Below are 26529 nucleotides of genomic sequence, written 5' to 3' on the forward strand. Positions count from 1 at the left end.
TCATCTCATGGCTAAACCTGGGAGACAGCAATTTAAAATTCACCTCCAGCTTTAGCAACAGCAGCTGCGAGTTCCTGGATATTGTAATTAAACACGAGGATGGTGTACTAGCAGTTGAACTTTTTACTAAAAAAACCGACCGTAACACTATGTTACATTACACTAGCCACCACCCTCCGTGCCAACGTGATAATATTCCGTTTGGTCAATTTTTGAGGCTTAAACGCAACTGTACAAGCAACAGAGATTTTGAAAAACACTCCAAGGTACTCAAAACAAAATTCACTGATAGGGGATATCCTAAACGCCTTGTGAAAAATGCGTATAAAAGGGCAAAGTACTTTAATAGGGACAATCTATTTCACAAGGAAATAAAGAATGATCAGAAGAAACCTCTGATTTTTGTGACCAACTACAGTGCCATCAGTAACAAAATCAAAAACATCATAAATAGGAATTGGCATTTGATAACCACCAAAAATAAAGAAAAGATCCCCAAACCTATGATAGCATTCAGACGCAATCAAACTCTTAGAAACAAATTAGTGCACACCTATAGGGAAGAGCCTACACTCACACAAACAACTATCAATAAGACCCCATTACCAACGGGCACTTTTCCGTGTGGAAGTTGTTCAAACTGCACAATAATTAACAATGGAGAGTATGTTGAACATAACAATATAAAACATAATATCAAATCTTTTATTAATTGTAGGTCAAAGAACCTTATATACATGATTAAGTGCCCCTGCAATTTAGTCTATATAGGTGAAACCTCTAGAGAAATCAGACTACGAATCAATGAGCATAAATCTTCTATTCGGACAAAAAAGAAAGGAGCCCCATTAACTGAACATTGGCAAGCAGCAAAACATACAGTGCAGGAGCTCACATGGTGTGGGTTGGAAACTGTATATATGAATGCTCGAGGGGGCAATATGGAAATAAAAAGGAAGAAACGAGAGCAATATTTCATGTCCCGTTTCAACAGTGTCAAACAGGGCCTTAACTCCAAAGAAGATTGGGAACGCATTTTATAGTCGAGTTTCCCGTGCATTTCCGACTGAGGTTAATGCGTAAGATGTTTCTATACTCTGAGAGTGTCATTACATTAAATTTAAGATAATAAATATCCCCTAGCTTTAGGATAGGTGTCATAACTATCCCCTGAACGTATGACAACTAATCGAACATTTCTCATTAATAGTAATGATACTAGCATGTAAAGAAAAAATTAAACTAACCCAGAGGCTGAGATGACAACATTGACTAATAGAGATGTATGTCTGCCTCGTTAAAAAATTGTTCCAAAAAACTTTTAACATCGGCACAATATAACCTAGAATATATTCGTGTAAATTACAAGTGACCCGCATAGGTACGGCGGCTCACAAAACTCGCCCCGCTTAATAAATAACCATGGCGATATCATTGTAGCACAAGGGCAAAACACGCGCATTGAATAAAAAGACAATGCGGAAATAATTATAAAAACTACCCGAGTAGTCCTAGAATTGAAACCCGATTACGTATATACAGTGGGACAAGAACAAAAAACTACAGTTGTAGTTTAGACGCCCGCCTTAGATAGGATGACCTGCATATGTATGGCGGCTCATAAAATTCTATCAGTCCCGCCTACTAAACATCTGTGACGATATAAATGCGGTATAAGGGTGAAACACGCGCGTTATACAAATAGACAATGCGGAAGTAACAACAAAAACTACCCAAGTAGTCCTAGAATTGAAATCGTACTGCGCATACACAGCGGGACTAGAACACAAAAAAACTACAGATGTAGTTTTGGTGCCCGCCTTAGACCGGATATCCAATTAAAATTTAGCGGGAAATAGGTGATTGACCGGATACACTGGCGGACTTATAAACAGAGAGTCCCCGGGCGTTAATGAATTCCGGTTTACGAGGGTGTCGAGAGGAGCAGGGAGGCCGACCTACACACAAAAGGTAAGATACGAACAAGGGGATACTGGTAATTCTATAATAGGAATAGAGGTCCCACCGTCGTGACTCCTTTGAGTTAATGGGCTTTACACTTGACACGTAGATATAGATCCGGAAAAGTTATTCCTGCATTTGAAAAGTTATTCCTGCATTTTAAAGGCATGAGTTAAAACAGTTATTTGTTTGCAAGAGAACTAGGCAATCGGCCGCATTTAAAGAGTTGTAGATAAAGCTGTATAGGCACTTTAAAAAAAACTGTTTTGTTTTGCCTCGAACTGAGAACGGCAAAAATGGAAAGGCACATAAACCCATAGCATTCCCTAGAATATAGCCACAAAGCTCGAGATTCTCAAAGATAATACAAGTTGAGGGAAAGTGCCACCTTTTTTACATCTGAATAAGGTTGACACGCCTCGCAATAAACTAACTGGCGAAATTATATAAGAAAAATTTTTTTTAAAAAATACTCGATAAGAGAAAGCTGCCCATGAGGCAAAAGCCAAGACGATAAGTATATAAGACACACCTTGGTGCGTGATATGCACGATATGGTGCAAAATGATACAATCAGCCAATCATCCCAGAATCTAGACTAACCCCATACACACTATAGATCTGAGACGAGAAACTACTCGATATAACGATAAAATTTATGGAATGAAAATTGCTTTAATTTGTAGATCCGGATGAAATACGGATGTAAAAGTACTTTCAAACGGACGACTGTCCAGTGACGAACACTGCAATTGATAAAGCTGGTGTTAAGAGCATCCATTCTTATGTGCTTCGACTCCTAAATGGTAAGTCCCACAGAATTTAATCTATCTGTGGTAAAAAGGGTAGGATGAGAATCTCTTGGGTGAAGTAGAAGTTCTCATGGTTATTTCTTGTTTGCTCTTCCTTTGCCTGATGAAAATTAGAACATCCATCTCTCAAAGAACATCCGAAGAATTTAAAACGGTGGCTCCCTCGACCCTCAGATGTTAGGATTGTACATAACAAAACAAAGGTAACTAGAACAACTCCTATGAGCCGAGCACTACTATCTTATGCTGTGCTCCAGAATTAATAAAACCATTATTAACTATTCCATAGATTCCCTTACACTTTGAATTGATACAAGTGTAAAATCCGAATGGCCCGAGACAACTGACTACCTCGAATTGATTAAAGAGGACTCCTGGCTATTCTCTTTCTTGATAATCTCAAGGTAGAGCTACACTGTAACATCTTTTTCTGAAATGCATGCATTGTACCTGCACCTTTAGTGATTTTATTTCCACATAATGAGTACCCTCTTTTAGTACCACAGTTCCCCTATATAAGAGCACCAAGAAGAACCAATGGTTCTATAGTATAAGGAACATAACTTAACAACAATGTATAATAAATAGAATGTGATCAGAACGATTCCTAACTGTATATTTCTCTTTCTGATTAGAAAACTGTCCTGATGAAGGTGTAAAACTAAAACCGAAACGCTGCGTCGACTTGTGTGCAACAATTATTGCTGCTTTTTAACTGACCCATATGATTTATGTGTAACAACTACTGTTGTTTTTTAATTTTATATATGTGCAATAATTTTTTCTGTTTTTCTCATTGATGTAAACCAATATTTGTTGTTAGAAAATTGTAAATTATTTTTGCTTTCTTTATCAAATGTGTTCTTCTTTGGTTCAAGTTTTTAATACTGTGAGCACTAATGTGCTAAAGAAAATATGATATTTTTAATAAACTATACAAACAGGTTTAATTTTATATAACGGTGTATCTGTATTTTCTAGTAACTGTTGATGATACATATGTGGGTTCTGTGTGTTCCTAAAAGAGTGGTACTGACATAAAAACCTCCACATTTGTGGAACATAGGGACTCCCCTCTTGCTTAAATTTATTTGACCACATCAGGGTATTCTGGATTTTGGCAGCTTGGTCTGATCCAGCTGAACTTACACACCTACATTTGCTTAGAAAAAAAGGAAAGCCCTTGACTGAACATTGAGCCATATGATCATACAAAACTTCTCCCCCTCTCCTGCCGCGGTCCCTGAAACAGACTTCATCCCTCTATTTCTCTTTTTCTCTGTGTGCCCTGCCATTTTTCTCCCCCATCCATGTGTTGGCTTTTTAAGTCTCCCTGCACCTGGATATTCTCCAGCCTGCCTCCCTCTACTCTTTCTCTCAAGTGTCTGGACACCGCCCTTGTGCTCTTTCTCTGCCTTGTGCTCCCTCTCCTGGAGACTGATGTTCACTTGTCTTCTCTTCTCTCCTTTCCAGACTGAAGATGATCATGCAGGCGGAGGCAGAAGCGGAGTCGGTCAAGGTAAGTTGTCACTTCTTTAGGCCAAGCTTCTAGTTCCACTCATGCTGTGGTCTCCCTGCAGGCCTGCCTGGTTCCTCTGTGATTAGCATTGGCATCCAGAGTGTAGCAGGCACATTTGACCCCCTGACTCCATGTGTTCTCTCCTGTCCGCCTTAGCTACCTGGTGCTGCATGCTTTTTGCAGACCTCACTGAGCCATGACAAAGTGTGTTCCCTGCCTCCTGATGTCCTGCCTGCTGCACCCTCCCTGCGGACTCTAGTGCCTCCTGGTTCATGTGTTGTCCCTACTGGCCCCACTGACACTCTGTGTGCAGCCTTGTATCCCACTGTCCCCAGACTCCCTGCATGCTGTACACTCCCTGCACACTCCTTTGTCTCCTGATTTCCTATGTAGTCCCTGCTGGCCACACCAGTTCCCTGCTTGCTGCATACTGTCCCGTGCTCACCTTCCTAACTCCTGGCTCTGTGTATTGTGCTTACCCTCCACGGATCCCTTTTGCAGCATGAAATGTTTACTGGATTCACATGCTGTACATTATTCCACCATGTAGTGGTTGTGCCAGAAGGGCTAGGTGTCGACATAGATGGAGCATGAATGACACTGTGATGTCGATTCTAAGCCCACAAGGCCCCCTAATGCCACCATTAGATGTGTTCAGAGGTTCACTGTGTGAGTTCCTGGAATTAAAACCAAATATACAGGGACCGCTGAAAGTCCTCGAAGGAGTAGCGGAAGTCGACGCTGGATCGAGTTTTTCAGGAATATCCTTTGCTGTAGTCTCAGAAGGAGCCTCTGTGGCGGGAGGGGGGGCTGGGATTCCTCTGCGCTGCTTGTATTATGAGCTCGAGGTTCAAGTTCTGCCCTTATCGTCATCAGGCTTTTGCCTTGAGCATCCAGTATGTATGTCCCCCTACCGAGGGGCCATATGTTCAAGGTTTACTGCGCAGGTTCGCATTTTAAACCAAAAGCCCTGCTACATAAAAAAGGTTTCACCTGCTCACTGGGCAGCTGGGACCATGGCAGGACAATTGGAACTGAAAAGGCAGGTGAGAAACTGAGTCGATGGTAAGACATGGACATCTCGAAGGAAGAGGGTGTAGAGCCGAAGAAAGGAGCTCGCCAGGCAGACCTAGACCAAAAGGATTTCACACCAAAGGCCCATCTCACAGGAAGTTGGACCTAAACCTACTTTGCCTCAAAGTGGGAAGCCTTTGAAACCATAAAACAAGGCTCCCAAGCTTCCGATTAACACGCCCTGAAGTTGAAAACTTCCAGTGAACATAAGAGATCTCACGAATGCCAAGAAAACCTTCAGTCGTAGAGGTTACCAATACTTACCATCCTCTCAGGTCCAAAGACAAGGTTACCAGGAGCCAGGTGGCAACTTCAACAGACATTTGAGCGCTAAAACAGAAGGAGAGACAGGTGGCCTCCAAGGAACAGTCCAAGACAGTCAAGGTTGAGAGGAAGAGAAGGTCACTAGAGGTAGAGATGGACACTTGATGAAAAAGAAGAGGGTCTGTGAGGAATCTGGCAGCGCAGAAGAATACCTCATCCACTGGAGGGCAGGAAGCCTAGATTGGGGTTAGAGCTTCCTTGGAGTAAATACACACAACAAGATGTTGTAGAGGAGCAGCTAGAGGTTGGAAATGAAGCATGCCATTACACATAAAGAAAAACCAAAGGGGATGATGGACAGAGTGTTGAACATTGCAATCACTCACCCCCAGTCAACTGATCTGGGTTTAATCCATCATCATTCTTTAGCTCACTCCGCCACCCCAATTCAGACATGGCCATATGCAAATCAGTCTGACCCTGTGCCTCATGGGAACAGTCCAGCCTGAACTGCCAAGCCATTTCTTCCTTGGACAGGAAACAAGCATCCTGGGATTGGTTTCGGGTTCATAAGCATCCATCATCCCCTTTGGTTTTGTTTTGTTCGCCCTAAATTGGCAGGGTATGCCCAGACGTGGGTCCCTTGCTCACTTTGCCAGTTAGGATTTTTCTCAGTTTAGGAGTAGTAAAGTTAGGACTCCTAACTTTAGGACTCCTAAATGCCTTCTGTGAATAACGAAACTCTTAAAGTTAGGATTTTTCTCATTTTAGGAGTAGTAAAGTTAGGACTCCTAACTTTAGGACAGTGCACTTTCGCATTTGGTGATGCAGTGCACGCAACAAAATTCATTTTATTTATTTATATGTTTACTTACCTGTTAAACTCCGTAATCCATACATTACTACCCCCCACCCTGCCCCTCCCCACGTCACCGCCCGGCCGGTACTCCCACTACCGGCCGCGGCTGCACCCAACACAATCCAAAGTTCAATCCATGGTGAAACCAGATAAGTCTTTTCCAGGTGATGAAAAAGTTCTGTAGTTTGTTCTTTAAAAGTTCTTTTTGCTGGCGTCGTTTCAGGTTCACTGGGATCCTCGGAAAAAGTTTTAAAGTTAATGAAATAGCCAGAGGCAGTTCTGTCAATTGTAGGGATTGCATCAGGATTCGTTGAAATCGCTGGAACCACTTGATCACTTGTTACATCTGTATGGTCAGTTGCTATTTCATTGTAGACAGGCGTTTCTTGACGAACTGTTATTTGGGCCTCAAGAGGCTCCATGGCTTTGTTGCATAGTCCTTCATTTCGCACTGCAGATTCTTCAAAGGTGATGAGTCTCTCAGTTTGAGCCTCTTGATAGTAGCTAGATTAGGATGTCTGCTACATCTTTGGAGTCCACTTGGCCTACTGCTTATGATCGGCCACATGATGTGGATTGACCAGGTCGATGGACACAAACCTGTTCTCCTTTTTCCAGCAAGGGGCGGAAGTATCACTGTTCTTGATCCGTGGATGGCTAGGACAGGTACTGCTTCTCTGTAAGAAGGCCCAAATTCCTTCTTGTCCACGATCTTTTCTCTGACTAGATCCCCAATATTTGGAATCCAGACAGGCCTTGCTGGAACGGATGGTTTCTCTTCAGTGGTCGTTGGCTTCAGGAACACGTTACTTTGGCATTTTCTTATTTCATTTAAGTCCTGTAATACAGCCAAATGGTCTTTGATATCAAAGGGTTTTTGTTCTGCCACTGAAGTGTGACAATCGAGGTCCGGCACAATCATTCTAGTTCCAAAAAGGATTTCATATGGAGTGATTCCCCCTAGAGAACTTCTTGGCAGATTGTTAAGACTACGTTGGACACTTATTAGATGTTTGACCCACCCGTCACCCGAGCCTAATACCCCAGCTGTTATAGATTGCTTTATGTCCCGTTTTTTTCTCTCCACTACCGAATTTCCCTCAGGATGGAATGGACTAGAATACCGCAATGCAACACCCAGATTGGCCATGGCCTCCTTGTAAGCTTTTGAGCTAAATGCAGGACCCTGGTCAGAATGTAGCGAGCCGACTGCGTATGTGCCGATAAAGACTCTTTTAACAGTTTGTGCGTCAGCCGAGTGCTGAGGTCACATCCAAATGAATCTGTCCTAATAGTTGTGGGACCGCATTCGTCCATAGGGACGCCTGCGTGTAGATAGTCTAATGCTGACTAACAACGGTGTCTTTACTGGGCTGGCTACACTGTAGTCAGGTATCTGGCGGCGTTCTCTGCTGCGATCTCTGTTGCAGTTATGGCAGTTATTTGCAAATGTGTGAGTGTGACCATTCATCTCTTGCAACCAGTACGTCGCCTTTATTTCTAGTATAGATTTAGAGATCCCCTGAAGTATCAGACTCTCTCCCAAATGTGCTTTGTGTATCAAAGCTACTCTACTTTTCCTGTTTGGAATTAATCTATCCCCCACTCCAGGGATTCGAGCAAAAGGAAAAGAGTTCGCATCAATTAAGTATGAGTATTTGAGTGGATAGTTTTGAGTTAACGCTGCACCGCTGCCTTTGTTTGTGGCATTGACAGCTAGCATTATTTTGCCGTCTATTTTCGTTTTTTGAACAAGTGATTGCAGCTACGGAAGCCATTTGCACAGCTGCCTTCGTGGCTTCATCAGCCAATGAATTCCCTGCAAAGTGAACGCCATCACGTTGATGACTCAGTGTATGTATCACGTGAGCTTTTTGTAGTTCTTGTCGTAACTGAACTACTTGTTCCCAAAGTAATTTATGATTGATTGTGCTACCTTTTGCATCTTTGAAACCGTTTTCAATTCAGTTCTGTAAGTATTCATTGTAAGATTGGATGCAATAATAGGAATCGCACACTATGAGTGTGGGGAATACGCGATCAGTATTTTAAAGGTTAAGTACGTGAATCTGCATCTTCCTGGAATGATTCGGATCACTAGGTTGCGTACGTTTATGTGTGTTTGTAAATGTTTTGTTGCTAACTTGTCTGTTTGCAATAAATGCTAAATTTCTGTGTGTTTTTGTGTCCAATTAACTGTTTTGAAATCAGATTTGATTAACTCGTAGAGAGGTTTAACCCTTTCTGCGTAATTTAGAATGTATGTTCCTTCACACTGTGCATTCCACGCTCTCCCTGCTCCTTCACGCTCTGTGCATGTTGCGCTCTCCCTGATCCTTCACACTCTGTGCATTTCGCACTCTCCCAGCTCCTTCACACTCTGTACAAGCTGCACTCTCCCTGCTCCTTCACAGTATGTGCATGCTGCGGTCTCCCTGCTCGCTTCACACTCTGTGCATGCCGTATTCTCCATGCTCCTTCACACTCTGTGCATGCTGTGCTCTCCCAGCTCCTTCACACTCTGTACAAGCTGCGCTCTCCCTGCTCCTTCACAGTCTGTGCATTCTGCGCTCTCCCTGCTCGCTTCACACTCTGTGCATGTTGCACTCTCCCTGCTCCTTCACACTCTGTGCATGCCATGACCCCTGCTCTTTCACACTCTCTGCATGCCCTGCTCTCCCTGATCCATCGCGCTGTGTGCATGCTGCGCTCTCCCTGCTCATTCACAGTCTGTGCATGCCATGCCCCCTGCTCCCTCGCACTCTGTGCATGCCACACTCTCCCTGCTCGCTTCACACTCTGTGCATGCTGTGCGCTCCCTGCTCCTTCACTCTATGCATGCTGTGCTTTCCATGCTCCTTCACACACTGCGCATGCTGCACCCTTTCTGCTCCATCACGCTCTGTGCATGCTGCGCTCTCCCTGCTCGCTTCACACTCTGTGCATGTTGCACTCTGCCTGCTCCTTCACACTCTGTGCATGCCATGACCCCTGCTCTTTCACACTCTCTGCATGCCCTGCTCTCCCTGCTCCATCGCGCTGTGTGCATGCTGCGCTCTCCCTGCTCATTCACAGTCTGTGCATGCCATGCCCCCTGCTCCCTCACACTCTGTGCATGCCACACTCTCCCTGCTCGCTTCACACTCTGTGCATGCTGTGCTCTCCCTGCTCCTTCACTCTATGCATGCTGTGCTTTCCATGCTCCTTCACACACTGCGCATGCTGCACCCTTTCTGCTCCATCACGCTCTGTGCAGGCTGCGTTCTCCCTGCTCCATTACACTGTGTGCATGCTGCGCTCTCCCTGCTCCTTCACAGTCTGTTCATGCCATGCCCCCTGCTCATTCACACTCTGGGCATGCTGCGCTCTCCCTGCTGAATTCGCACTCTGTTCGTGCTCCGACCTCCCTGCTCGATTCACACTCTATGCATGCTATGCTCTCTCTGCTCATTCACGCTCTGTGCACTATGCACTCCCCCAGCTCCTTCACAGTAGGTGCATGCCGCACCCCTTGCTCCTTCACACTCTATGCATGCTGTGCCTTCCATGCTCCTTCACACTCTATGCATGCTGAGCCCTTCCTGTTTGCTTCACACTCTGTTCATTCCATGCCCTCCCTGCTCCTTCACACTCTGTGCATGCCGCGCTATCCTTGCTCCACCACACTGTGCATGCCGCGCCTTCCCCTCTCCTTCACACTCTGCGCATGCTGCACCCTTCCTGCTTGCTTCACGCTCTGCGCATGCGGGCCGCTCCCTACAGGCTGTTCTGCAGGATGCACTGACCCTCTTACTTCTCCCTCCAGGTGAAGGGTGAGGCCAAAGCTTTTGCCATTGAAGCGAAGGCCATAGCTGATGCTGAGCAGATGGCAAAGAAGGGAGAGGCCTTCCAGCAGTACAAGGATGTGGCCATGTTGGACATGCTGCTCGAGAAGCTTCCTCTGGTGAGAGGCAGGGCGCTGAAGGGGGCGAGCGGGGTGTCCTGCTACTCCCTTGGCTGAGATGTAGCTATACTGATGCACAGTGATTGCTGGACCAGAATCCATGCCCAGCACTTACCGCGCACGAGTCCATGCCCAGCGCCGACCGCGCACGAGTCCATGCCCAGCACTGACCGCACTCAAGTGCATGCCCAGCACTGACCGCACACGAGTCCATGCCCAGCACTGACCACACATGAGTCCATGCCCAGCACTGACCACACACAAGTGCACACCCAGCACTGACCGCACACGACACCATGTCCAGAACTGACCACCCACGAGTAAATACCCAGCACTGACTGCGCAGGAGTCCATGCACAGCACTGACTGCGCACGAGTCCATGCCCAGCATTGCCACGCACGTGTCCATGCCCAGCACTGACCGCACACAAGTCCATGCCCAGCACTGACCGCACACAAGTCCATGCCCAGCATTGACAGCGCACAAGTCCATGCCCAGCACTGACCATGCACGTGTCCATGCCCAGCACTGACCACGCACAATTCCATGCCCAGCACTGACCACACACAAGTCCATGCCCAGCTCTGACCGCACACGACACGACTCCCAGCAACGGCCGCGCACAAGTCAATGCCCAGCACTGACCACACACGACTTCATGCCCAGCACGGACCACACACAACTCCATGCCCAGCACTGACCGTACACCTCAGTTCAGGCCTTTCAGGCATTTTTGGGTGTACGAATCAGAATCTGCATGCCGGGCCCACTAAACTCTTCTCTTTTTGTCTGATGCAATGAACACCTGATTTTATATATAAAAAGTGCTTGTCGGCCAGGGAGAATGAAATACTGTAGTTCTCAATCTGGTATCATCTAGTGGCATGGCCATAGAAGCTGCCTTTTTATTAAAAAAGACTGTCTTCTTTTAAAAATCGTTGCATACATTTTGCTGGAGTAGCACAGGGCCCTGAGAAGCACAGCGCCTGGGACATAATGAACCATCACTCTCCCAACTCCTATGATAGCTCTTCCTCACCCCGACTTGAAGCACCCCTTCTATCCAAGCCCCTTACACCATACACCATACCACTTAATTCTGACCCACTGTGCTACTCCTACTACTCCAGTACAAGTGCCCCCACAGAGCCCTACAATACTCTTAAATCCTGTCTGCACATTCCTGCGAGTTCAGTACTGGAAACCTGCACAGCCTCTGACGTAGCTTCACTGTTTGTTGCTCTGTTTGTGCCAGTGTGCATTGTCTAATTCTTCTTCTCTGGTGTTTCCAGATGGCAGATGCGATCAGTAAACCTTTGACCCAAGTCAAGAAGGTGAAGATGGTGTCGAGCGGCAATGGGGAAGTGGGAGCTGCCAAGCTTACTGGAGAAGTGCTGGAGATACTCAACCAGCTGCCAGACACTGTGGAGAAGCTGACCGGGATCAGCATTAATCAGGTGTGTATCGCTCAATAGTGGCACCCGGCTGTGGCTGGCCGTCAATCATTTGTGTATGGGCGCAGACCAGCACTGAGCCTGGTGTGTATTGGCAAAGTTCACTCAAAGTCCTGTGTGTCTGGGCAGAATTGGGATGTACCCTTTGATATGGGTGCATCTGACGTGTGGCCAGAGACCACATCGCAATATGATGCACAGGCAGCATAGAACCACTATCTAATTTGTTCTTAAGTTTTTGTGAAAAGATGGAGGTTGGCTCAGTGTACCCTTGAGGAAGTAGAATCCAAGTAAATTGGGCTTGCCTAAAGAGAATGTAAAAGGGAACTCACTGTATGGGGTAAAGAAGGCAAAACGTAGAATAAAAACAGTAAACCAGATGATGACGGTAGGAGGAAGACATGACAGAATCATACCAGGGTTTGTCACAATAGGACAACTTGACAACACAGTAGCATTAATAGCACGTAAGTCTTCACAAATCGACATGTATCTTTTCAAGCCTTTCCGATGGGTAGGATTGGGGTGGTACAGATGCTTACATTGAGTAACGTAACCCTTTACTTTACAGGAGCAGCATTAACTGGGCCGATTTCTGCTTCTGCCACAGGATGCAGTTGACATTGTGGTAGATGAGGCAGCTTCTTTATTTAGTTCAACCTGATTTTGACAGGATCTGCAGTTAAAATGCAACCCACATAACGGCTGGGACTCCAAAAGAGGGTGGAACTTGTGCCATAGTTTCAGGAGATATCTTTATACTATCATGAACAAATCATTTACACTTAATCCCGGTAAAGCAGCATTTTCATTTTTAATATTACCATACTGGTTAAGAGTACCACTGTTCCAGTACACAGCACAGTTCAGTTTACAAAGTAGCTTCCTCGAAGCAGGTTTGCTGGAGGGGTGGGACTAAAGTGGAAGGCTTGTTGTCTGTAACCAGAGCCAAAGAAGTAGACATAGGGCTGAGAAAATGTAAGAAATGCAAATGCACCAATCAATTTGCCCAAGAGAAGAAAAGCGGGAGACCCAGAGTTTTATAGAGCGGATCGACTGACCCTGGAATCAGTAAGGCTGGAAGTGGGCTTTGCGTTGATAACACGTAGTTCATACAGCCCTTTCTCATCTGATGGGACTAAAGCATGCACAGTGCTCCCCCGGGGCTGTCCGAAAAGGATAGGCAGCTGTTCGGTGGAGGAAGATGGAAATTAGATTGTACTGGCTGATGGTGACTATTCTGGAGCAGAACTGGGCAACCATGTTTCCTGTTCCCTAAATGATCACAGTTGAAACGTAAGTAGTAACTAGGTGAAGCCAATTCTGTCCTTCACCCTTGCCTGCTCTCCTGCCTCCACCCACCCTGCCCATTTGGCTCACCCTGTCACCTCACTTCCCCAAGGCTCCTGAGCCCAAAAGATGCGCCGAAAACATTACATTCGGAATTACGGTACTTTAGATTCAGCGGATCGTGTCTCACACTCGTCCTACTACACAGCGATAAGCCACAGAAAACATTCAAGACAGAGTCTTCTAATGCATCGTGTTCTTACTTGCTCGTGTACCTTTGGTAATATCCCTAGAACAAAAGCATCAATCACTTCTTGAGCTGGTTCTGCAGCATTTCCAGTACCAGGGTGACAAGCAAATACATCTTTCAAATGATGAAGTAAATCATAGGGATTTTCCACTTTGTTTTGTTTACGATGGTTCAATCCCTTTTAGTAGGACAGGCTACAGTGAGCACATTCACACAGCATCACTAGCAGTAATCAAAGCAGCATTGTCCAAAGCAATTTTGTGGCCAGTTGACTTTTGGTACCGACTGGACTTTCACATTTCTCTTCCCAAGACACAATAACATGTAACAATTGAGTCTCATCAGCCCAGTTAGGGTTAAAACTTTACAAAATCATTTGCTATTCTCTGAATTTCTGTGTGTTTTCTCGTGTTTTGGAACATTGACAATGGTATCCGAAGAATCAGATGTGGACCATGGGATGTGAATGGGGATCTGAACAGCCCCTAACCCCGGGGAGGGGGTGGGTATTATCATAAAGGCAGATGGGCACCGGTCTGAAGGTGGGTAAGGTCGTTGGACTCATTGCTCTCCTCATCAGTCGAAAGTGGTGTCCCTCTTTCGATTCCGTGCACACCTTAACGCCTCTCCTGCTCCTCACCCACCTGTCGGTTTTAGACTATCCTGGGTAGTAGTCACAATGTGTGCCTGACTGTCCCAGGCATGCGTTTCGGATTGGTTGGACAGCGATCTAGTCCACTATAAAAGTGCAGAGAGAGTGGTAAATATGGAGTGGTTGTCGCCGTCTCTTGTCTGGCTCTCCTGCTTGTCATTCTGCTCTCAGTCGCACAGACACTCGCCTGTGCACACCATCCGCCCGCCCTTCCACAGGAACTGTACCTTCTTCAGCTGGAACCCGTGGAACACCCCATGCATCTCCTGTCAGAATTGAAAATCTCAGTATCCCTGATATGTCCTCCTCCATTTCTACAAGGATATTATTAGTCATTTGGGCAGATTAGTGTGTAGGGGGTAGTGCAGTAGAGGTACAAGTTTGCATCCAATCCCTCCAAATGCTCATTTGGGATCTCAGTTTCTCTTTGATGTCTTTGAAACCCCACATCTGGGATTCCTGCCAGCTTTTCATGGCTTTCTTCATAGTTTGCTTTTAGCCTCTCTTGGGTTATTCAGATATTGTATATAAAAGGTACCTTCTTCTGGAAGGGACTTTCTCTTATCACCATCAGTGCTTGTCTTCCAGTTTTCTGAATCTGTGTGGGTGCTCACAAGTTAGTGTTTGTCCATAACATGGACGTGTGGCCCTTTAGGAAGGGCTTCACTCAGTTTTGATACTTTGGGTCCCATTTTCATTTACTACACCCACATTCACATCCAAGGAAGAGCTTGTATAGTCTGGTGGCTTGAGCAAAAGTTTGTCCCTGTGGGGGAGGTCTGAAGGTGCCTTCACACTTGCTCACTGGCCCTCATGCAATAAAACACCTCCAGTCACAACTTGCAGAAGGTCCGAGCGGCTGAACCAGAATACCTCTTTCAGCACATTCATCCAGAAGGGTGTGCACTGAGACCTAGGAAATCACTGCAGCTTTCTACTCTAATATTACAGATATCCACCACACCTTTACCTACCACATCCCAGGACTCTGTCACCCCACTCCCATCTTCTCCTATCCAACCAACTTATATTGTCATTACCTGCCCAGGTGACAAATTAAGAAGTTTATGTAATGGAATACTACCTAATAAGTAATATTTCACCAATCACATTTAATATCATATCACTATTTATAATCTGACCTCATCAGTGAGCTGAACACTGGACTGTCCTCCACCCAAGCTCCCCACAGAAAAACCTCTGTCACCCAGCCACCACCAATATAGATCCTCATTTAGCTACTCACCATCCCATGCAACCACTTACACACCAACTGGCAAACTAAAAGGTGTGAATGTCTGTATCAGTCACTAACCCAGGCATTCAGTAAGACACATTTAATCACTCACTTATACAGTCAGTCACGCACCTACTAAATCATCCATCCAGACACTTATACACCCACTCATTCTTCAATACAGATTGGCAAATATATAAACATATTTAAACTTTATAGAAACACACAGTCACTTGATGATGTCATCAGTGATGTCATTTGAGATGTCATCATTGATGTCATTAGTGATGTGACTTATATGTGAAAAGAAAGGGGGCCCCTGCCTAAAAGGATAAACCCTAGCAAGGAAACTAAACTTGTTTAGGAAGAAAGAAATTGGCACCGGGTTATGTGCATATATTTACATCACACTGGTGAACGCTAAAAGTAATAAAGTCAATGCCTAATTAAATTTGGTATGAAAATATTTTTATTTTATTTTATTATGATTGTGAACTTGGTTCAGATATTTGAAACACTTGATAACTAAATATATAATTTTTTTTACATGTGTATAATACAAATTAGTGCTTTACAATTCAAAACAAACACAAAAGGCTCTTTTTAGCCTTGCCAAAAGTATCAACTTGCGTATACAGAATTCCTGAGGAAGGCTAACAGCCGAAACGCGTTGAAGGGGAATTAATTCTGTATTATTTGGAACAATTTATTTTGTGTTTGTTTTGAATTGTAAAGCACTAATTTGTATTATACACATGTAAAAAAAATTATATATTTAGTTATCAAGTGTTTCAAATATCTGAACCAAGTTCACAATCATAATAAAATAAAAGAAAAATATTTTCATACCAAATTTAATTAGGCATTGACTTTATTACTTTTAGCGTTCACCAGTGTGATGTAAATATATGCACATAACCCGGTGCCAATTTCTTTCTTCCTAAACAAAATTAGTGATGTGACTGACATGTCATGAATGATGTAATATGTGACATCATCATCAGTGCATTGTGGTAGCGTGAGTTATAGTTAGCTGAACTAACTATAACTGCCTAATTTCTCTGGTTTTGAACGAGTGAAATGTCCAACTAACTATAACGTCCCTGAAACCTGTGTTTTTTCAGTAAATTTCTAATGTTTTTTAAATGCTAATTTCTAACTATAACGTCTCTGACACCTATGGTTTTTTCAGTGAATTTCAAAGGTTTTTTTAAATGCTAATTTTTAACCAAGCCTACAAAGGTAGGACATGTGAAGAAAGAGGAAGAAAAGCACCGAAAGAAGCAAGACAAATGCAGAAAGAGGCAACAGAAGTACAGAAAAACGAAGAAAAGTGCAGGAAGTAGAAGAGATGTGCAGAAAGAAGCAACAGAGGAGCAGAAAGTCCTCCTGTGCCCCCAACTTTTTGCTGACGGGTACTGGTGGTAACTGACTCTGACTAACGAGGGCTAGAGCCAGTGCTATGCTAAAAGACACTTAGAATACAGTGAAAACACCTACATAGACTAGGGAACACTATGCGTTGGGGTACCCCTGTGACTAGCATGACCTCCTATGTATTTGCCATGTGTTAGTGCCTTGGTCAATGCATGAGTACATGAGTAGTGACTGGATGATTACAGTGCTGCAAGAGGAGTGCATGGTGATTTTATAAGTTCTTGGATTTTGGCAGAGTGATTGGATAAGTACATGGTGCTGGCTGGGTGATTGCAGGAGGGCATGGATAGTGACAGGGCGATGGCTGGACTGCCATGGGTACTACATGGGCAATTGCAGCAGTGAATCACTACTGTGTAGGTGGTTAGAGGTCTGCATGGATAGTGCTCAGGGGAATGTAGCAGTGCATGTGTTAGTGCCTGGGTCATTGCATAAGTACATGGGTACTGACTGGATGAAGAGAGTACTGAACTGTTACCTTCCTTTCCCGCAAATTGTAAAGCGCTCCGATATCGTTCGGGATCAAGTTTGCGCTATATAAAACTTTATAAATAAATAAATACTGCAAGAAGAGTGCATAATGAATTTCTAAGTGCTTGGGTTTCGGCAGAGTGAATGGACAAGTACATCGTGCTGGCTGGGTGACTGGGGGAGTGCATGAGTAGTGACAAGGAGATGCCTGGATAGCATGAGGAGTGCTCAGGGGATTGTAACAGTGCATGTGTTAGTGCCTGGGTCATTGCATGAGTACATGGGTACTGATTAGATGATTAGAGTACTGCAAGTAGAGTGCATGGTGAATTTATAAGTGCTTGGGTTTTGGCAGAGTGATTGGATAAGTACATGGTGCGCGCTGGGTGATTGGAGGAGTGCATGGGTAGTGACAGGGCGATGGCTGGACTGCATGGGTGGTGCTCAGGGTATTGTAGCAGTGCATGAGTTAGTGCATGGGTCATTGCATGAGTGCATGGGTATCAACTGGATGATTAGAGTGCTGCATGGAGAGTGCATGGTGAATTTATAAGTGCTTGGGTTTTAGCAGAGTGATTGGATAAGTACACACATGTCACATCAGGCCCCGCCCCTTCCCTTCACCACTGTACAAACCCGCCCCTGAAGGGTTTTACGTTGGGGGATTAATTCCACTTGAATCCAGAGTGTCCCAGGGGGCCAACTAGCCCACCAGGTACCTCCAGTAAGCGCCACAGAGCTGCGTTGCAGAGAGGTGGTCCAAGGCCAAACCCCTTTTTACACCTCTCTGCAACTCAGCTCTGTGACACTTACTGGAGGTACCCTCAGGATTCAAGGGGACTTAATCCCCCAACTTACAACACAACAGAGGGCCTGTTTGCACAGTGATGAGGGGAGGGGGTGGGGTCTGATGTGACAAGTGTGCAAACGCGCCCTGTGGTGTGTTTTAAGTTGGGGGATTAAGTCCCGTTTAATCCTGAGGGTTCCGGGGGCCACCTAGCCTACTAGGAACCTCCAGTAAGGGCCACAGGGCTGTGTTGCAGAGAGGTGGTCCGAGGCCACTCCCGTTTTTACACTTCTCTGCCACGCAACTCTCTAGCGCTTTCTGGAGGTACCTGGTGGGCTAGTTGGCCCCCAGGGACCCTCACGATTCAGGGGGACTTAATCCCCCAACTTAAAACACGCCACAGGACGTGTTTGCACACATGTCACATCAGGCCCGACCCCTCCCTTCACCACTGTGCAAATGCGCCTGAAGCGCTTTTTAAGAAGGGGGAGAAAAGTCCCCTTGAATCCTGAGGGTCCCTGGGGTCCAACTAGCCCACCAGGTACCTCCAGTAAGCCCCACAGAGATGCGCTGCAGAGAGGTGTAAAAAGGGGCATGACCTCTGACCACCTCTCTGCAATGCAGCTCTGAGGCACATACTGGAGGTACCTGGTGGGCTAGTTGGCCCCCAGGGACCCCCAGTATTCAAGGGAAATTAATTCCCCAACTTACAACGCACCACGGGCGCGTTTGCAGACTGATGCACTGAGGGGGCGGGGCTTCCGGCGCTATGTCATTTTTATTTTTTAAAAGGGGGGCTGTGTGGCCCCCCTTCCTTTCCTATTTTATGGGCCCTTGGGACCCCAGACCCCTATTTTCTTAACTTTAAAAAAAATTATGGAAGGGGGCCGCATGGCCCCTCTACCGCGGCCATTTTCGACCTGGGACCCTATCCCCTGGGTCCCCATTCCTCGGGGACCCCATCACCCGGGGCATGGCCAGTATTTATAATTTTTTTAATATTTGGAGGGGCCTGCAAGGCCCCCTCCTCAGGCCATTCATGGCCCAGGGGACAACCTTTCCTTTTAAATTTTATTTTGTATTTTTTTTTAGGGGAGAGGGGCCACATGGCCCCCCTCCCGAGTCACTTCTCGCCCTGGGGACCCCATGCCCCGGGGCCTGGCCACTCCGTTGGGGACCGTGGACGGAGCCCAAATGCCCCCACGGTCCCACCGGCTGCCCGCCTCCTGCGGGAGCCGGCATTGCTTTTCCACACGGGTAGCTGCTGACATGCAGCTCCACTTGTGGAAAAGCAATTCTGCTTTGGATTTTCCAAAGCAGAGTTTGCTATGGCAGGGCAGGAGCCGCATGGCTCCCGCCCTGCCATAGCAATCCCAGTGTCCCGGGGGTGGGCACCCCGTGACACTGCAGGAGCTGGCCCTGGGGGGTGGCTGTCCCCAGGGCCATCAAGGGCTCCAAAAGGGGAGCCGCGCGGCTCCCCTCCCATCATTTAACATAGCCCTGGGGAGATGGCGGTCCCCATGGCATGTGGGGGGCTTGAGCCACCCCACACAGGTTTTATTTTTTTAAAAGTACAAGCCCTGGAGAGGTGGCGGCCCTGGGGCAGCGGGGGCCGTGTGCCCCTGCAAATATTTTAGAAAAGCCCCGGGGGTGGTGGTGGTCCTTGGCTTGGGGGGGCCTTGGAGGCCCCCCACAGATTAATAAAAAACAAGCCCCAGGAAGGTGGCGGTCCCTGGGGCTGTGGGAGGCCCGCATGACCTCCCGCATATAATTCTCATAGCCCCGGGGAGGTGGCGGTCCCTGTGGCTGCGGGGCCCCACTACATAAATAAATTGCCCACGGGACTTGGCTCACCCGGAGGCTTTGAAAACGAAGCTTCTTTTTAAAAAAAATTCAGACGGATTAGCACACAAATCGCGAACCCGCCTGAAATTTTTTAAAATGTGTTTTTGTAGCCTGATAGGGACCACCAGAACAGACCTGGGGGGTCAGGGTGTTTTTATCGTACCCCCTTTTCTTGTTTTTTATCTTTTTTCTCACTTTTTTCTTTCTCCCTCCTCGAAGCACAAGATGGCTGCCAACACTTCCTGGTTTGAAGTGTTGGCAGCTAATTAGAGCCAAGCTCGTGCTCGGGGTTAGGCTCCGCCCAGATATCGAAACATTTTATTTTCGAATTTCTCAGGAACTACTAAATGGATTTACACCATTTAACAACAAGCGTTTGCAAAGAAATAGGTCTCACATTATTAAAGTTTGAGCTATTGGTGTTGCATTATTTAGCAATGCCAATAGCTCAAACTGTAGACAATCAGAGCAACATTGTCTTGGTTAGTGTTCGGTTATGTACGTTTTTCTGTTTGAGAGCTGCATCAAAATACTGAGCAAATCAATTAAAAAAATTAAAATACTGCCACATTTTTCATTATACCTTCAGGCTGCAATGAGATCTTGACATAAAGTTTGCACCGGTATTCAGGCCTGAATATACCAAAAAAAACAATGTGGTTGATCAAACCTAATGCCGAATATTCTGAAAAATGCTCCAGCACAGAGGTGTGCAAACATCCAGGCAAGCAAGCAAGAGGTCAATGTGTGAAAGGTAACTAAAATAGACCTCTGGGTAGTTTTCATTAATATTGCACTTAGTGTTTTTTAACGTCAGTTATGTCATTTGTGGTTATGTCTGCAAGCAAAACGACACAGGGCACCACATTTGTGTTATGTCATCTGGGTTAAAAATCATGAACTTTCACTTCCTGTGATGACACCACAGTGTTTAAAGGAAGTGTAATGTCTCTTCCACTATCTCTAGCATGGAAAGCAGTACATACATACCAACACAACACAATATTCAATAGAGCCTTAAGCGGTATCTCCACACGAACTCCAAGTGTACTGCCTGTGTTCTCTACAGAGATTACTTATCAAATGACTGTGCAATGTCATAAATTTTATCTGCAAAGGCACGTGACGAGTCTCCTAATTTTTCGTCCTTTTATGCATGAAAAAGACGAGGAAGTTATTTTAATGGTACCACAGAAAGCTTCCAGTTGTTAAAGAGTAACCGGGTTGAAAAATACGCAATCGTCAGATGTGTCTCGAGTTCAGGCGTGCAGAGCTCAGCTGCGCGCGCAGGATGTCAAAGGTGCGCAGATTACTGCAGCTCAACAGTTTTAGCTGATGCGTCACACTGTACCAAATCTCTAAGGCAAAATGATTATTATGTCCGCATTGAAAACCATAAAGGTCTTATTTAGCCTAATTAGGGTATGCTTTTTTGGCCACAGTCCAGGGACACAGCAATCTGCCACGGGTAAATATTTTCTAGCTCCACTTTCGTATAACGCTACCTCTTCTTGTCCGCGTGGCTCAGGTTACCCAGCTGTGGACGGTAGGTTATGAAAAGCACTATTTTGAAACATTGTTCTGCTTTTACACCCCGCAGGAAGTCAGGCGAGTTCTCCTTTTGGTTGGCTTGTGGGAAATTAAAATAAATCAGTGGTGCATGCGCACCACAGAGGAGCGGGAATGGAAAACAGTGGTGCACGCGCACCAAAGAGGAGCTGGGGCTAGGGAGCGCGGCAGCGAGGCGAACGCGCGCTGCTGCATGTGCTAACCACCAACGGGAATGGGCGGAGCAAAGGCGGGACATGCACCCGCCTTGCCCAATCGCGTGCTGGCTTTTTTTTTAAAAAGCATGCGAAAGCCAATTAGAGGTGTGGAAAGCAAAACCACACGCACAAGCATGTGAGCAGCTTTCAAAACCCCATACAAAAGGGCTCTCGCTGCGTGAGCACTGCTGCGCACTGCAGCGCAGGCACGAGCCCTAAAAAAGAAGGACTCTTTCTAAACCAAGGGCTACCTTTTTGCCAAATTTTGTGTAATTCCGTTCAGCATTTGGGGTTTAGCTTTGTCTAAAGTTTCCTATGGAAATTAACATGGGGAAAGTGTGTTTTGGGACCCCCCTTTTTTCTCGGCCCCCGCTTGTCGATTCACCCCGAAACTTTCAAGACAGGAGCTGACCTAAGTGCCCCACTAGTTTTGAAAATTTGCAAAGATTTGTCAACCGGCCCCAAAGTGATTGGGAAAATAACAAAACGCTTTTCCTGTGGAAACTAGGTCCTAACTATAACTACCTACTGGCGACCGCCAGTAGGTAATATATAGCTAGATAGATACATATATATCTTTATATAGCATTTTTCACAGGGATGGTACCAAGGCAGTCCAGCATTATTTGAACAAGAGACCTGATAGTTGCTACGAACATTCGAAAATGATTATTCCCATGATAAACTTGTGTTTGGACAATAATGTTTTTCTATTTTCTAATCAATTGTTTCAGCAGACCAGGGGAGTGGCTATGGGGGCCTGCTTCTCTCCCAGTTATGCCTGTCTGCACATGGGCTACTAGGAGGAGCAGGTCCTCGCGCATGACTTCAGTACCATCTTCAATTCCAAAGTAAAAAGGTGGTTGAGGTATATTGATGACCTCCTTTTCCTTTGGGATGGGTCTGCTAGTGAAGCTGCTGAATTCATAGATGAACTCAATGTCAATAACCTTAATTTAAAGTTCACCAGCAGCATAAGTGCCACGTCCATTGTTTTTCTAGATGTTGAGATCTTTATAGCCAACGGCAAATTGGAGACCAAGCTCTATCGAAAACCCACGGCGGGTAATTCTTTGCTACATGCTACCAGTCACCACCCAGCGCACTTGATACGGTGCATCCCCTATGGGGAAATGCTCCGTATCAGGAGACTTTGTAGCAGCGACACCGAATGCCACAAGGCGCAAACGGAATGCATGGCAAGGTTTTTGAATAGGGGATACAGCACTGAAACTCTGACTAGGGCAATCAGCAGAGCTAACTCCAAAAACAGACAGCAACTACTGTATCCTGCAGCTGTCAATGTTCCCAACCCAACAGCTACTAGCGAGACACGTATTATTTTCGGCTATAGTAACCAACATCAGGCAATTCACAGGATTGTGAAAAACAACTGGTCACTCGTAACTAGTGATCCGGTTGTTGGCCAGTTGGTTACAGGTTGCCCTAGTATAACATACAGGAAAGCCAGATTGATGCAGGATAGCCTTGTTTCTAGTAGTCCTGAAACCAGAATTAACACGCTATGGCTTAATAGTAGCAGCGGCTTCTTGAAATGCTCCACCTGCAAGGCATGCAGGAATGGTGTGAGCAGGAAAGAATACTTGACTCCGTTTAGCGCGAATCCCATTAAGATCAGACAGAAACTGACTTGTAGGACAGAGAACGCTGTATATGTTTTGGAATGTCCCTGCGGCCTGAGGTATGTGGGGAGTACCAGGCCGCAGGTGCACAAACGGATCCTACAACATCTAAGGGCCATTTCCAATGCGGATGCAGCGTACCCTGTGGCGCGCCATTTCGAGGAATGTCATGGATAGAATGCCACTGGGCTCAGGTATTTTGTTATTGACACCGTACTCCCCCAGAGAAGGGGTGGGAACCGTGAAGCCCTTTTGCGTAAACTTGAAACAAGGCACATTATTCTGCTCGATACTAAAATGCCGAATGGTCTTAATGCTAGTGAAGATTGTCATACTTATTTATGAAATTGGAACTTGACAGCAAATATGTAAATTTATAATGTGAGTACTGTTTTTACAGAATGTAACGTATGCCTTCCACAACCATTTACTGAGAATTTTTTGATATTTTAGATCACTCATGTTTTAACCTCACTGGGAGCACTATGATTTTTTTCTAAAAATTTGCCTTTGCTTAATATGTATATGAATTTACTTGCACATGCATTATTTTGCACAATACAGATTGTTAGCCCACTTGGGCGTTATTTAACTTCCTGTTCATCATAGCAGATGAACAGGAATGTTTTTAGCATCCGTGTAAATATGTATATAAATAATGAAATAAGCTTATGATGCTGACATTTGCATATAGCCAGTTTTGTTTTATACAGTTGCACTATTACCTTTAGGATGCTTACTTTTTTGGTCTTTAGCAATGACATGGAATATTTATATTTTAAAACATTTTAGATATTTATATGTTTTATTATTATTCTAAATTGCTGAGGCCAGTTTATCTGTAATTAATTGTGCAATTTACACTGGGGTCAATACCTATGATGAAATGTTGGCATTGTTTAAAATCCCCATGTGCGTGAGCCCTTTTTCATGGGGGCATGTGTATAGTATTTCTTCTATGTTTATGCTTGCATTGGCACTTTGCACTTTAAAAATGGTAAGTCTGCCCCCATGACGTTGTCATGTGATCAAGGCCTCGTCAGGCCGAAACGCGTCATGGCGGAGTGGTGTTGGGTTGACTAAAATTACACGCACCATCATTGGGTTTGCCTCGTCTTTCTTCACGGCTGGAATCGCTGTTTAGACGACTACGTACCGCATATATATATATATATATATATATATATATATATATATTCACTGAAAAAACCATAGGTTATAGACCATATATAGTTAGGAATTAGCATTTAAAAACCTTATTTTACTCACACAAAACCATTGAAATTCCATATATAGTTAGTTGCACTAACTATATATCGCGCACCCGCAATCCACTGCTGATGATGTCACATATTACATCATTCATGACATGGTCAGTGACATCACTGATGACATCACTGATGACATCTCAAATGACATCACTGATGACATCACTGATGACATCATCCAGTGACTGTGTGTTTCTGTAAAGTTTAAATATGTTTTACAAATTGAAGAATGAGTAGATGTATAAGTGTCTGGACGAAGGATTTAGTAGGTGCATGACTGAATGTATGAGTGAGTGAATAAATGTGTCTCACTGAGTGCATGGATTAGTGACTAAACTGTCTTAATTTGTGCATCATTATGTCTGTTGTTCTGTAAACTGCTGCATGTGTTGATCAGTAGCTATATGATTAACTATATGGGTTATTGATTGATTGTCCAAGTATTTGTATGGGAGACTGAGTGTGTGTGTGGCTGGCTGGGAGGTGTGTGACTCTGTGCAGATCAATGTGTACTTGTATCAATGATTGTATAAGAAAGTAAGTATGTGTTAGTATATGTTTGAAAATGTAAGGTGCTCTATGTTTAACTGTATAGACAAGAAAATGGAAGTGTGATTGATTCTTTACAGGACTGACTAGGTGTGTGAGTAACTCCATGGATGAGTGGCAGAGTGTGAGTGTCTGTATAGGTGTATGAGTGCATATGATAGTGTTGTAAAGATGAGTGATTGTATGTATGAATGATTGTATGGGTGAATGAGTGAATGTGTGTGTAGACGTAGGAATCAGTGAGTACGTATGTAGTAACTAGTATTGGTGTGTCAATGGTTTCAAAAATTATACTCTGTATTTAACACTGGGTGAAACAGAGGTTATATTAAAATGTGAGGAGATGCATTGTATTGTCACATGAATGATATCATCAGTGATGTGGTCATTGATGTCAAATGAGATGTCATCAGTGATGTCATCAGTGATGTCATTTGAGATGTCATCAGTGATGTCATCAGTGATGTCACTTACCATGTCATGAATGATGTAATATGTGACATCATCAGCAGTGGATTGCGGGTGCGCGATATATAGTTAGTGCAACTAACTATATATGGAATTTCAATGGTTTTGTGTGAGTAAAATAAGGTTTTTTAAATGCTAATTCCTAACTATATATGGTCTATAACCTATGGTTTTTTCAGTGAATTTTCAAGGTTTTGTAAATGCTAATTCCTAACTATATATGGTCTATAACCTATGGTTTTTTCAGTGAATTTCAATGTTTTTTTAATAGCAAATATCATAAGCTGTCGAATGTCAAGTACGTGGTAAGTGAAAACATTTTCGTGTTTATGCACACTGATCTGCTTTGAATGGTGCCCCCCCCCCTCATTTCTATTAGGAGTACTCTCTCTTTGCAGATAGTGAAAGGTAGTTAACGCAGGCCTTTGCCCCCGTTGTAATACGTCGTGCCTGCTTCTCTCTCCATTTGATTGATTGTTATCCAAGTATTTACTGTTTTAGAATTGGTTCTCTTTGGTTCATTCTCTATTTACAAACAAACACAGAGTCGCAATACTCTGTTTAGTCTTTGCAGATAACGAAAAATCGTGTAAAAAAAAAAGAAAAGGAATCGAGCAAAATCAGTAGGCCACTAATGGGATCTCTTTTTGACCTCGCTAAAATAGAAACATTAGGAACAACCCCTCATGACAAATACAAAACTAGTGAGATGAACTGAACTCCACACAATGATGGCTGCAAAACAGCTCGGCTCCGCCACCCACCCCGCCCAAAATAACGATAAAGAGCGGCTGCCATGATTGGTTGCGGAATGGCCACGACGGAGCTACGAAATGGTGCTGCTCTCATGCTAACCCCAGCTTCAGTCTGAAACATCCAGAAACACTGTAGACTACCAATTCGATCAGTTCCGGTAGCGCCCCAATGTAACCCGGTAGAGAAGAACTAGCCCTCCCCTCTTTGACTTATGGTTCTTGT

General features: G+C 44.8%; 1 protein-coding gene across 2 annotated transcripts in view; it reads left to right on the plus strand.

Moving 5' to 3' along the window:
- LOC144754145 (flotillin-1-like) overlaps positions 1–26529 on the plus strand; it is a 229764-nt gene that overhangs the window by 180664 nt on the left and 22571 nt on the right. For both annotated transcript variants that reach the window (XM_078641724.1, XM_078641725.1), the window contains exons 10-12: positions 4248–4293; positions 10296–10433; positions 11727–11891. In XM_078641724.1, the coding sequence (XP_078497850.1) occupies positions 4248–4293; positions 10296–10433; positions 11727–11891 (349 nt within the window). The remainder of the gene's footprint in view (positions 1–4247; positions 4294–10295; positions 10434–11726; positions 11892–26529) is intronic.

Source organism: Lissotriton helveticus, chromosome 5_1 (genome assembly GCF_964261635.1).
Source record: "Lissotriton helveticus chromosome 5_1, aLisHel1.1, whole genome shotgun sequence".
Taxonomy (NCBI): Eukaryota; Metazoa; Chordata; class Amphibia; order Caudata; family Salamandridae; genus Lissotriton; species Lissotriton helveticus.